Below are 13,687 nucleotides of genomic sequence, written 5' to 3' on the forward strand. Positions count from 1 at the left end.
TGGGAGAAGGGCTGAATTGCGTATGTCTTTGTATTCTCTGGCTTTAAAGAGACAATGAAGCCACAGGAGTTTTTCCAAGCTGTTCTAACACTGTCCATTTGCCATCCTCCCTTCCTTTGCTTTTCATATACCAAAATAATTTTTACATTTTTTAAAATCACCCAAAGACTTAAGTCTTGGCTAGAAGTTTATAGTTCTGTGGACCTGCGTATTTTAATGAAAATATTTTAGACAGTGGAACACTCCTACTTAAGGCTCCACAATATCGCACAAAGGGTGATCTCATAAGCAAATATATGTAGATGTATGATAAATGACCTGAAAAACAGGTTTCTTTATGTCAGGAGCCAGAGAAGGCAGAGATTAGATACACATGAATAACATTTTAATCACTATTTTTCTCAGAAAGATTGCTTCTCATTTGCAATAAGCAATTTTGAGTAGTAAGGTTGCATGATACATTAAGACTAGATCCCTAAAAAAAGTTGATTATGGCTGCTATGCAGGTACCCGAATGGCCTATTTTTGCCAATACTCCCTGTAGTCACCTTGGTATTTCAAGCAATTTCCCATTACAGGAATGTTTTGTGAGCATGAGATATACCCTAAGTGCCATACTAAAGTAATGTGAGCTCATTACAATAAAATATGGGAGAAAAAAGGGTGAAAAAAATGTAATGATTTCAGTTTGACTTTCAGTCACTGCCTATCTAAAGACAATTACTGTACTAACCAAAGTGCTTTGCCTTAGTAAGGTTTACAGATAAGAGGCTTTAAGATAATTATTATAAATAATATAATAATTTATATACTGATCCTGTATACAAAGGGCTGCCAAAAATCACTGAGTCAAAAATTCAGTCTTCGGGTTGTTCGAGGTTTATGTTGCTAATTCACCTGAGCTAAGAGTTGGCCCTAGGTGTCCGAAATATCTAATGGGACAGAGGACACTGTTCAGAGTTCTCTGCACTAGCATGCCAAGTGACAACAGCTATGTTTTGGGTAAGATTTAGAAGCATGTGTTTAAATCATTTTAACCTTCAGCTCCTGTTTCTTCAGCTTGAAGCTGTAATTGTTAAGGTTAAAGAGCGCAGTCCCATGGCACAGGATTCCCAAATAAATTCTTGTCTAGAAAGAGGAGACCAAACATGTTGTGAGATCGTTTTAGCAAGCTCTTTGTGCTTCGGTTGGCTCAGTTGTCCTGTGAAACAAGGACTGTCCATTACCTACAGTTTATCATCCTGACAAAATGTGAGGAATGTGGATGTGAAAGCACTAACAATTCCACCCCTGGTGCTTTGTCCTTTTTTCTCTCTATATTAAAACCGACAAGATTAACCCAAATGCAAACTGCAGACCATAGTTCAAGGGGCTATTCAATCAGTAGTGAATGTGCATTTGTTTACCTACAAAAATAAGAATTTCAGATACAATGAGAGGCAGACTGGTTTATATGCTCTTGACTAGACTGTTTAAACAGGATCATCAATTGTAGTTTATTTTATCAATCTCTGACACATTGGTATTTATTCAAACGCTAATTGTGGCAGATTCCACATATATCAGGTTATCACAGATATTATTTAGCTATCATTTGTTTTCCTTAAGACAATCAGTATCAAAAATACAGCTTTTTACGGAGAGGTTTCATTGTGTTATAAAAGAAAAATGCTTTGTTAACAGGCCTACCGCATACAGCAGTAGCCTCAGACACCAGAAACACTGTTCTTGATAAATGGATCTCTCTAATGTTTGACTAAAATCCAAAAAACTACATTCTGCGATGTAGTCCAAAGGCAGTGTTGTGCACTGTGAGATAAAACTGAAGTAATACACGCAATCTATGTATCTCATTTCTCTAGGTGGAAACATGGTATATGGGGAAGATATCTCTAGGTACATGGGAATATTCCCTGATTGAAAAGTGTCAAATAACAGGAGTTATGTTTTCATAATCATTTGTCCTTATATTCTAAAGATCATGGCTTAACGTCTGAGAGTCTACAAATGTCACTTCGATGACACCTAGTTGAAGCATTTCCCCCAAAAATGTAATGTCATAGACAATAGATTATTCCTTCCCTTTTACTATGTTTTTTTTAATTACATTTGAAGATTTAGTCAAGGCAATGAAAGTGGATCTCTAAAGAGAGAACTGTAATGGGGGAGGAGGCCTTGATCTTATGTTCAAAGGACTACCATGAGATCTCTGTCCCAATCACCTGCTAAAAATTATATCCTCTAAAACTAAACACAAAACAAATTTAGTGTATGCTCCCCTCAGCCTACATTTATTATTCCATCCTCTATATTAAACTGACTAATATATTCCCACTGTATTTAATTGCTGCCCTGTACAGAAGATTTATGTACTGAAACTTTCAACAGAAATATACATGCAACTTCCATAAATAAATTAGCTGTAACACCAAAGCTGGTAATTATTTATTACAGACATAGAAAGCATCTTCAATATTGCACCGTCCTCAGATCCTCCCGGCAGCAGCAGAAGGAAATTTTCTAATTTCTCAACATAGTGTTGAGCTTGGATCCTGTGAAAGAACGACCTTTTCTATGGAGAAATTATTCAGTACCCTTCAGGCAAACCATTGTGACAAGAATTAGAAAGAAATCCTGCTCCTGAAAAGTGGAGCAATCACACCAACAGCAATATCGCTAATGCATTTGTAAGCTTCCTCAAACTACAGGCCTCCAAGTGCCCTATAAATCACTAGGCCCAGCCACTGAAAAAGACTAATTTTAATAGTGTACTTCTTCACTGTGGTGATTAAACTTCAATGAATCACTCAAGAAAACTCAATTACATCAACGGGCAGAACCTATTTTTTTTAAGTGTAAATTTAAGTTGAAAAAGTAATTAGGTAGCATCATTAGAACTGCCATTAATAATGTTCAAACCTTTTTGAAATCAAATACCTTTTAGAATTAGCAAAATTGAAACTTTATTTGTATTTGCTATGATAGGCATTGAACCTTGTACTATAGCAGGGATTAAATTTGGTTATTTAGGCATCAATGAAATGAAAATATCTAATGCAAGCTCTCAGTGTAAGCAAAAAAGTGAAGGTAGGCCAGGACAGGAAGAATGGCAGGGAGGAAGGTCCGGTGCACAGACTGTTCTGTTTTGGAAGAGTGACCTCTACAGGAACAAACTGATCACTGGACTGTGAACAGGGAGAGGGGGGTAGGGTGGGGGGTGCTCTGGTTCCGCTGCCATTGTACTAAATCTCTCTCCACAGTCACTGCAGGCCTGCTAATGCAATGCAACCTGGTCTTGCCACCAGTCTGTTATTTCAGGAATTCTGATGGCATTTTAAAAGTGTCTTGTTTGTCTTATTCACAGATTTGGTGTTTAATCTTTTCTAGGTCAGAGAAAGGATTTAACTAGATAGAATCATATAAATGCAGGTCCATAGATCTAGTTTAAACTGTGGCTCTGTTAACTGGCTTTTCATCTCATATAGTATATGTGATCATTTGTCATGTAAAACTAGAAAAAAACAGCATTTGAAATGTTTCAGTTCATGATAATCATTTTCCACATTTTAATGAAAAACTACGTTGTCCTTTTAAATTTTCCTGTAAAAACTTTACAAAGGACCTTAACACACTCATAAATCTTTCCATTCTTGAAAAAAGTCAGGAGACATCTACAGTATAATAAATTATCTTCTAAAAGCAGTGGAAGATAAATGCTGAAGTTAGGATGTGATTTCTTAATAAATATTTTCAGCTGCCAGATCTAATCCAAACTTGTGTCATTTGAGTCAGACTCTGGGTTTTGCTACCAATACACAGTTAGTTCCCTGATTCAGGAAATACTCCCCTCTTCTTCTCTGTGCACTTTCCAATATGTCTTGTTCATCTAAGGGCACTTTTACAGATATTCACTAAATGGAGTAAATGGGAAATCCTGAATTCAGTTAATACACAAAGTGAGTATGCTGAAATTTACATTAGTGATCTTCTATGTGTCTGGTTTGTTTTTAAAACACATTTAATTAAAATTATACATTAAATAATATTTTTGGCATAAAACTTTCTAAACTCATTATCAAACTATCCTTCCTGATAATACTGTGAGAGGGGAGTTCAAACTGTGTTAAAGAAAATCTTTCCATATCACAAAACTTTTGACAGGTTTCAAAGTTTATCAAAGCCAACTTCAGATAAATGCATCAGTGCCATAAATAAAACAGGTTGGAACAATACACGTTTTAAAGCAAGAAAGGCTCTCTTTGCATCATTGCCTAGCTTTCTCTTCACCAGGATTTCTTATGCAAATAACATCCCTATTTCCAAAAGTAACAATCTCTATACACCTAAGCAAGAGACTTTCAAAGAACAGGACTATATTTTAAGAATATGCCTTAATAATTAAATCTTGGAACACATATACTTTCTGCCTGCTCTGACTAGGGACATGAAAATGCTCTCTGATGGACAATACTCAGTACATTACTCACAAGCATGTGCCTTGCTATCACCAAGTCCACTGGCCAAATTTAGCCCTGCTGTCAGCCAGTGCAACTTCACTGAAGGCAATGGGCTGAATCTGGCCCTGCATCTCCACATGGAGAAAGAAAAGGAGTACTTGTGGCACCTTAGAGACTAACCAATTTATTTGAGCATAAGCTTTCGTGTGCTACAGCTCACTTCATCGGATGGCTGCATCCGATGAAGTGAGCTGTAGCACACGAAAGCTTATGCTCAAATAAATGTGTTAGTCTCTAAGGTGCCACAAGTCCTCCTTTTCTTTTTGCGAATACAGACTAACACGGCTGTTACTCTGAAACCTGTCACATGGAGAAGTTGAGCAGTAGTTCCCAGAGTGCATAAAGTAGCGCTGCTCAAGGGGAAGTGGGACGAATCTGCACTCCCTGCTTTGCTGGAGGTGAGGAGCTACAAGAGTTGGCAACGAGCCCCGCTGGATCTGGCCCTGCTGGGGATCAGTATGATAAGGCTCATCTGCCCAGAGGCTCTGTACTCAGTCGTGCCCTCTCCCACTGCTGGGAGAATAGCGCCCAGCAGGAATCCAATCATTCTTACAATTCCTGTAGCCCTCAGGGGGCCCAGTCAGATTTGGCGTTAGGCGCTGTGCAACTGCAAACTCATCTGAAGCCATGGCCCCTGTCCCCATCGAGTATGCAGTCTAAAGGGGAAGTCTGCTGGCCCCATTAAAGTCAACGGCAAAACTCCCAGGAACAGCAATAGCCTTCATTCTAGGGATCCGCCCTAACTCTTCTGTCACCCATATCTCCCCCTGCCCCAGAGCCCTGGCAGGATCCTTCTTGCTCAGGCAAAACGCCCACTGACTTCCAAGTCATAAAGCATTGCCTCTCCCTGGGAGCGGCCCCCCGTCCAGGCACTGCGGGAGCTGGCCCAATGGCAGTGTCTATATTTGTCCTGCAGAGAAACAGAAGCCAGGCAAGGTCTACCGTGATACCTTCCCCGGTGAGACAGACTTGCTGCACAAATCCAACCCACCACCACCCCGCGGTGTCTTCGGGGTATTGAATGGGCGGCAAGATCCTGAAGTGCACTGGGGCCTCGGAGAGTTTCTAACCTGGAGAGCGCCCTGAGCGCAGGGAGGGAGCAAGGCGCGGGATCGCCTCGGCGCCCAGGGAGCCACGGAAGGTGGGTAAGGAGGAGTGCAAGGATCCCGCTGCCCGTGCCCTGCCCGGACTGTGCTCCGCATGTGGTGCCCGGTTAATCACAGCCAGTACCCCAGGGGCAGCAGCAGGCCCGGGGGGTGAGAGCAGGCGCCGCCGGGAGCTCAGCCCCCTGAGAGCTGGGAGCGCAGCGCTCTCCACGGACCCACGTCGGCCTCGCTGGCTGGCTGTGCCATTAAAACTAAATCAGATCCCGAGGGAGGGGGAGGGGTGGCGGGGAGGGATGAAGCAGAATGAGGCAAACTTACTTGGGGTTGGAGGAATTCCAATATATCGGGTCTAAAACTATCGATCTGGCCATTGCAGTTCTGCATAAAACCATCAAAACTCCCCAGCAGTACTTCCAAAGGGAGGAGTCGCCCCTCCGCACAGCCATGGTCGACAGCGGCTCCAAGTCCCTTGCCAAAACCTCGCCAACTCCTCCGTGCGACTCCCCGTACCTGGTCAGCGGGGGCGGGTGGACGCTCGCTACCCCCCCAACAAGACAGATTGACCAGAAACAAACCAACACCAAGACGAGCGACGAAGCACTTGGTGAGAACTGCAAGCAGCGTTACTGAGTCATTTGTGCCCCAGGCATGTCGGAAATTCTCCTGCGAGATAAGAATCCAGCCACCTCCGAAGTAACAACGCCACCACCAATGCAAACGCCTCAGTCCTCCCTGCTCTTCGGGGGCTCCCGGCTGCCTTGCAAGACGCCACTCAAACTGCCAACTCCGCTTTGGATCCAGTGCGCCATCCACGGCCACGGCGCCTGGGGATCGCGTAAAATAAAAACCGAGCAGACCTGGAGATGGGGGCGATTAAAGGGGAGAAGGGACCCGGCCTCCGCCAGGAGGATCCCCCTGGGTCTCTGCTTGCGCTCCCTGGTCCCCGCCGCGTGCAATCCGTGCGGCCACCGGCCCGGGCTGTGCGGGGACGGCGAAGGGAAGCTTCGCTCTATAAATCCACTTCGAGTAGCAGCTCCCGGGGCCCCTGGAAGGCGCATCCGCGGGGTTCCATGGCCACTCCCGGCGTGGAGGTGCTGTCCCCGCTGTGTGCAGAGATGCGCGGGGGGGACGACGACGACTCGGACTCCTAGCGTCAAAATCTCCCCTCTTCTTGCTTCTTCCACTCGAGAGCTGCAGTGCGTGCCCAGCGCTGGGTGGCGAGCGGGCAGACCCAGAGAGAGAGAGAGAGGCAGGAGCCCCTTGGCTTGGAGTGCCCAGGTTGCTGCTGCTGAGTAGGTGGCTTGTGCGTGTGTGAGACAGAGAGAGGCAGGGAGAGAAAGAGCCGGACGAGCTGCAGCCTTTCCCTCCCCTGCTCCTTCAGGCTCCAAGTCGCCGCTGCGGCCGCCGCTTGGAGTCTTCACTGAACCGCTCCTAGCGTGCTGCCATAGCAATATAAACTCAGCCCATCCTCCCCTTCAGCCCGCGCTCATAGGGCTGCTGGAGGAGCGGAGGCTCTGGTTGGATGTCGCGTGTGTCACTTACACACCTCAGCCCTCGACATTCTGTCTTCGGGTGGGCCTTGTGTGTGACAGGTGATCTCTTAAAACACTATAATATAATCTTACTGTTAATAACATGAACAATAATTTTAAAAAACACCATCGCTATATTCATGATCAGAATAATACAATGCAGGATGAGACTCCAACCACTGTTTAACACTTTTCCATCCGATTACAGTATTAACTAGAACAATTCAAAAAAAAACTTTTACACGTCTTGTCATAAAGGCTCAAGCAATGTTTATGGCTGCGAGGTACTGGCAACGTTATGCATGGGATAAAAAGGATCAGAGTGAAATTTATCCCTCTCTGCATCCAACCTTATTATTTGCGAAGTAATTATATTTCCCCATTTGCAGGTCGTGCTTCCTGACTTTAATTACGTTTCACTGGGAGAATCGCTATTATGTAACTTCACGTCAAGTTTATCATATGAAGCCACATATACTGTATAATTTAATAATAGAAATAATGAGATATAGCTCTCCGTCCTGCCGGGCCCTTACCCCCACATGTTTGTATTTTCAGTCAGTATTTTTCTCTCCATCCTGTCACGTTGATCCTGGCTGTCAGCATTTCCCACGGGGTCTCTTAATTACAGTTTTCAAAGTTTATTTTGTTACAAAACAATTAGCCACGGACAGTCCTAAATAAACAGGATTTGGAAATGCAAAGCCACTTCAAAGAGATGTGGAGCCTGAATTTGCAACAGATAATTAGAGACTCTCAACTCGGGTGTGAATTTTCTCGCCCTTCCCTGTCTGTCACTCAGTGCCACTTTCTTCACGTCTACATATTTGTTATGATGAGGGTTGTTCGGTCAATACTCCTCTCCAGATCCTGAGAATCTCAACAGCACCGGGCAACTTTTTGCAACGAGGCAAGAAATGCCAAATTAGAGTCAACACTAGCTGTCTCCTTGGGGTCAGACTCTCCCAAAGGTTCTTTTACACAGGGCTCAAAAAGAACAAATCCGATCGAAAGTGGAAAGAGGCACAAAAAGTAAAAACTGAGTAGGTGGCTGGGGAAGCCTTCAAGAACGAGCGTTTGCACTCTGATCATTCCTCGCGGCCCTGGAGAGAGATCCGAACGTGTAGGTCTCAGACGCCCTTGTACATTTCCACAGAGCCACAGCGCCCACTAGCGGCCATTTGGTCGCGGCATCACTATGAAGCAAAAGGAGTCCACACGGGTCTAATCCCCTTCCTGTGACTCCTTTCCTTTTCTCCCTAAAATCTACATCTGTTTCTCTCCCGAATATAACAATACTTATGCGGCGCATCTGTTAGGAATGATTTTTGGAGTGGAGGTTTGGCGGAGGACTAGCAGTTCAGAATGATGGTGATCCCAAGACTAAATAATAATTATAAGTAAGTCATACACCGTTTTTTAAAATTATGTTGGTTGCTAAATCTCTTGAAATAGGAGTTGTATCCCCCAAAATTGACAAAGTAAATAAAAGTCAGATCCCCTGTGAACTACACTGTTCTTTTCCTCTCTTGAAACATAAACATTTCCCCCACCGTTGAATTAAATGACATACAGAAAATAGGTGAACAAGCCAATTCTGACTAATTTTATTCCACAAGAAAATATTTTTTAAAAATCAGAAGAGTTCATTCTGTTTGTACTGAAATAGGAAAAAGATCTTATCAGGAAAACCAGCTGCCATTTTAATTTGATTCCTTTATTCCTTTTGGACAAAGTGGCTACAATTCCACTTTTTACCAAATTTGTGATTTAGGCTTCACAAACATGTCTGGCACAGATCACTTAAGCTGTTAACAACGCAAGGAGAAGGAGAAGGAGGTTAAAGGCGCTTTTGAAGCCTCGTGGGTTGTGTGAATTGCATATGGTAGTTCTCTAATGAAATCGACAACTCAAGGAAGAGGGAAAATCAGTTTGTCTTTCACACAAAACATCCAATATATCTTAAGTACGCTATTAATTAAATTTAACCTGCAATGTTGTCAGAATTGCAGATTCGGCGCAGCAATTAGGTAGAAAAGGATCCAAGTCCCAGGATGGGAACCGATTCCTAACACACAAGTGGGAGACAGAGTTTGTGTATTACTCAGATCGAGGGGCATCAACCAAAGAGCAACCGTTGTCAGTCGGGGTATGTGTCGGGGGGCTGGGGGGGAGTGTTTAATTTATTTTTTTTTTAAGAAATTGTGTGATTTGTATCCCTTCGTGAGCCAATATAAACAGTGAGTTTGATCAATGCTTCTAGCAACAGAGAAGTGTAAAGTAGATCAAACTCTCTATTTTGTTACGTTTCTACTTTTGTTTGGTTTGAAACAAAAGGTTAGGGAGTGGTGGTCTGTAAAAGCTGTGAGTAAACGGTGACCTCTAACTCTCTGTATCCTTGTTTTAAGTAAACCGGAGGAAATGAAGAGCTCGGCATTGTCTGAAAATATCCCTCAGCAGCTAAAAATACAACTTGCAACACATTATATTTGGGGTCCCCAGAGGTTAATCATGTTTCTACGCAATAAATAAAATTGTTTTATGTAGTCTTCAAAACAACAACAAAACATTTCTTATTAAAAAAAAAAAAGACAGACAAACCCGCCTTTGTATAACTAAGCATGGCATGATGCTCACTTACAATATTTTTATGAAACAACGTGTACAGCAATAATTTGACGTACAAAAAAGTAATGCGCTGGATGATGTCTTTATTCATTCGTCATTTTTAAAAGTATCACCAATAACTTTGTTGATTTCTTCTCTACTGGCGATTTAAAATGGTTTGACAATAGCGTTATTTTCCTTTCAGCAGCGAGGCGTAATTTTCCAAGTCTGAGAGGCTACATTGCCCAGAAGGGAAATTCAGGGCGAGCGGGTGACAAAGCCGGGTGGGACCAAAGTTACAGTGGCCGCAGTGTGTTTTGTAACAGGGCAGGAAACCTTCCGAGCTGTCCCACAGCCTGTTCCCCCAGCTCCAATCCCCTAGTTGCTCAACGCTGTTTACTCCCGTGGAACTCAATACTTGCGGGATCGGGCCCTACCTTTTCTGGTTTGCCTCCCTACAAACCAGAAATCGCAAAGCAAACGTGAGATTTTGTGAAGGCTGCAAAACTTGGGCTATCAATCGCTTTCTTAGGCACAGGAATCGCTACTTTAACGAAGCTTTTTCTAACAAATCAAAAGATCAGGAAGTTTGTGACCGAGATAAATATCCAGGGCTTCGTATGTCATCGAAAACATAGTTTCCCCACTCTCTAAATTCTGGAGACCAAGGCTCGATCTCCCGCGGATACTTGTGATATGGTTTGGGGGCACGATCCTGAGTGTCCAGCATAGACCTAGTCCCCGTTTTCGGTGTGGGTGGGGGAGGTTTGCGTGAGCAAAGGAGGAGAGGATCGGCTCCATTAGTTGGTGCAGAAAATGATACAATGAAGAGAAACTGCTACATGTGTCTAGCTTGTGTAAAAATCAAACAAAAATAGAACGATGGGATTTGCGCTCTGGAAATCTTTATTTCCCGCTTTCATTCCAACCCCAGAGCAGAAACCAGAGATTTGTCTCGGAATAATTCGGTTGGTTTTTTTTTCCAGATCCTGGTTATTACACAAATATTGGCTCTCATTCTATCCTCACTGCAACTTTTAACAAAACTCATTTAGGGAAATAGAAGCAGGATCGGCCCCCAATTCATTAATCCCTTTGAAACATCAAGTTAAGAGGGGGGGGAATCAAAATATTTTTAAGTGCAAACCCCCACCCTCATTGATCATTATCTGAAAATTAGCCAAAGATAGAACTCAATAGCCACAATGAATACTACATTTAATAGTGATAGACAAATGATGGACAATTGATGCTTACTGCTTTTAAACAGATTATTTATTGTTTGTGTAGGGCCAGCTGAGTTGGGCACTTGAAGGAGATCCTAAAATTCTGACCACTACCATCACTCAAAATTTAACAAGATGTATTTTCCATGTCTCTGACACAGTGAATATAGACTTGAACTATTAAATTAATCTGCCCTTTCCCTGCCTCTGTTTTGTAACTGAGAGCAATTTTGGTTCTCTATGCTTTTTCAGAAAAGCTCCTCTCCTCCTAAATGCCACCACTGACAGAATGCACGCTGTAAAACATGGCAGTGTGCAGTTTGGCCCATGCTTTTTGGCTCTGTGTTTGAATTATTTTTATACCGACTCTTCTTAGCTCAGGTACTGACCCCCAAAGGAAATTAAAAACAAACAAACCCCAAACATAAATAATTCTTCTCTGAAGTCTCCAGGTGGGGGCAGGGGAAAGAACCAGGGAGCAAAGATAATCTGTTTCAGTGGCCTTTTAAAAGGGTGTATGTCTACTCACACAGAACCGATCACTGAGCCAGTATAACCTTTGGTCGTTCCAGGCAGATAGGAGTCATTTGGATATCCATTATGGCGATATTAAAGAGAGGTTCTGCTCTCTTCTCTCCGCTACCATGAAAACTAAGCCCTCAATTACCACCACACAAACATATGAAGAAAAAACAAACCCAACAGACTGTCTTTGGTTGGGTGATACAAACATGAAAATATACACACACACAGGCCTGGAAAGTTGTGAGAAAAGCAACTCCAGTTTCTGTAGCTGCAGACTCTCAGGGCCGGGCACTTTCCCCTCTTCCTTGCCCTCCCTGTCATGGATAAATGCAGCCTCCACTGTTATTTCTAAAAGAATTGCCAGAGCATACAAATTGGAGTGTATGTTTCCTATTTGGTTTGAACTTCTCCACTGCGCTGGAAGGGCCCCATCCTGTTCCCATTAAAGAGAGTGGCCAAACTCCCAGGGAGTCCCAATAGTGCAAGATTAGGCCCTCACCAGAGACAGGCAATTGTTTTCCTGCTCCAAAGGGACAAAGGACAGTGCATGGCATAGCGACCGTGCTACAGTCCACACCTCCCTCAGTGCTTTTAAATGGTTAAAAGATCATTTGTGTAAGGGGGGACCAAAAGCAGCAGCCCCCATGAGGTAAGTTAAAGGATAGTTTATCGTAAGTGCGAAAGAAATCTCACTGATTTTGAAAAAGTTGTTGGAATCCATGGCTAGGGTAGCAGTGCTAGTTTATTCCACCCTCTCTCTTTATGCCTGTTTTTAAAAAAAAACAACAAAACAAAACCAAAAAAACCCCTAAGATCCAACAGTCATTTCCTGAAAAGCAGGAGTAGCCAGGCAGGCACAGAGAGATTGTTGGAGAGCGCATAGCCTCTATTAGTGAGAAACAACTGCTTCCACATTCTTGGTGAAGATAGTAGTAGAGCATATGAAATAGCATGGGGAAAAAAGCAGGTGGTAATATTTAGGGCAAGTGCATATGTGAGGGGGAAGAAATGGGAGATGGGTGGGGGTGGTTTTCCCCTTTTTTTCAGGAAGAAAGCATTACTGGATTTGATTCCAGTATTAAATGCCTTGAGGTGTAGTGACACTCCCTTTGTTATGCGGGTGCGTAGGGCTTTGGTCTGTTGCTTAGATAGCTCACAGGCCAAATTGTCTCTGCAGGCTTCAGGGGCAGCAGCTCTTCAGTCCACTTCATAGCAGGTCACTTTTCATCAGACTAATGAATGTGGTATGATTAAAGGGTGGTTTATTGTCCCTGCAAAAGAGCCTCTCTTCTGATTTTGAAAAAGTTGTTTGCGTCTAGGGCTAGGGTAGCAGCTCTAGTTTATTCCACCCTATTTATTCCTTAAAAAAAATCCAACAGACACTTCCTGAAAAGCAGGGGCACCGGAGACAAAGGCCATCTTTATCATTAGATGAAAAATGTATGGTGCACACTGCCTTTGTGCAGGTGGACACAAGGATGTCCCACTCCTATCAAATATTCAGTAAGCAAACATGTTCAAAGCAAAGGTTGAAGTGGCTTAAAAACCAGGGAAAAATCAGCACCCCTTCTCCGCTATATGAGAAATAACCCCCCAAAATAAAGTAATAAAGTCAACGGGAGCTGTAGCTCATAATTGTGACTTCAACATGGTTCAGTGTAACAAATGCAATAGTTCCCTGAACTTTTTACTAAGCATACCCACCAACTCCATGGTCTTCTTTTGCAAGGCACCCAGAGTTCAAATTAAGGACGGGTGGGGGAAGCAGAGCGGGAGGGAAGGGACAAAACCATAAGCAATTGTCCTCTTTCACCAGCGCTGCTGTCTTTTACTTGCCCTGCTGAGATGGTACTGACCACCTATAGCAGCACCCTCACCCGTGTCACCCTAATCCCAACCCAGTGCTAGGAGACCTTGGGAAGTAAAGAGTAAGCCTGCCCCTCTCATCCTGCACTAACAGCTCCAGTTCATTGCAACCTGGAGTGTGGGGTTACAGCACTGCTCAGGTTTGGCCTCGCCACCCATCCCTCATGCCAGAGTGGGCCAAACCTGAGTGATGCTGCAACCCCACATGCCCGGGTGCAATGCAGAGTGGGGAAACAAGGACAGAAACTATCGCTAGGAGGGTTATGGGGCTGGTTCACTCTCCAGCCCCTTCCCGGCCTCCGTTCTGA

General features: G+C 43.5%; 1 protein-coding gene across 3 annotated transcripts in view; it reads right to left on the reverse strand.

Moving 5' to 3' along the window:
- Positions 1 to 6,069, reverse strand: part of EFNB2 (ephrin B2) — a 46,041-nt gene extending 39,972 nt beyond the window's left edge. For all 3 annotated transcript variants that reach the window (XM_077807062.1, XM_077807063.1, XM_077807061.1), the window contains exon 1: positions 5,942 to 6,069. In XM_077807062.1, coding sequence (XP_077663188.1) covers positions 5,942 to 6,069 — 128 coding nt within the window. The remainder of the gene's footprint in view (positions 1 to 5,941) is intronic.
- Between the last annotated feature and the right edge of the window lie 7,618 nt (positions 6,070 to 13,687).

The sequence above is a fragment of the Eretmochelys imbricata genome, chromosome 1 (genome assembly GCF_965152235.1).
Source record: "Eretmochelys imbricata isolate rEreImb1 chromosome 1, rEreImb1.hap1, whole genome shotgun sequence".
NCBI lineage: Eukaryota > Metazoa > Chordata > Testudines > Cheloniidae > Eretmochelys > Eretmochelys imbricata.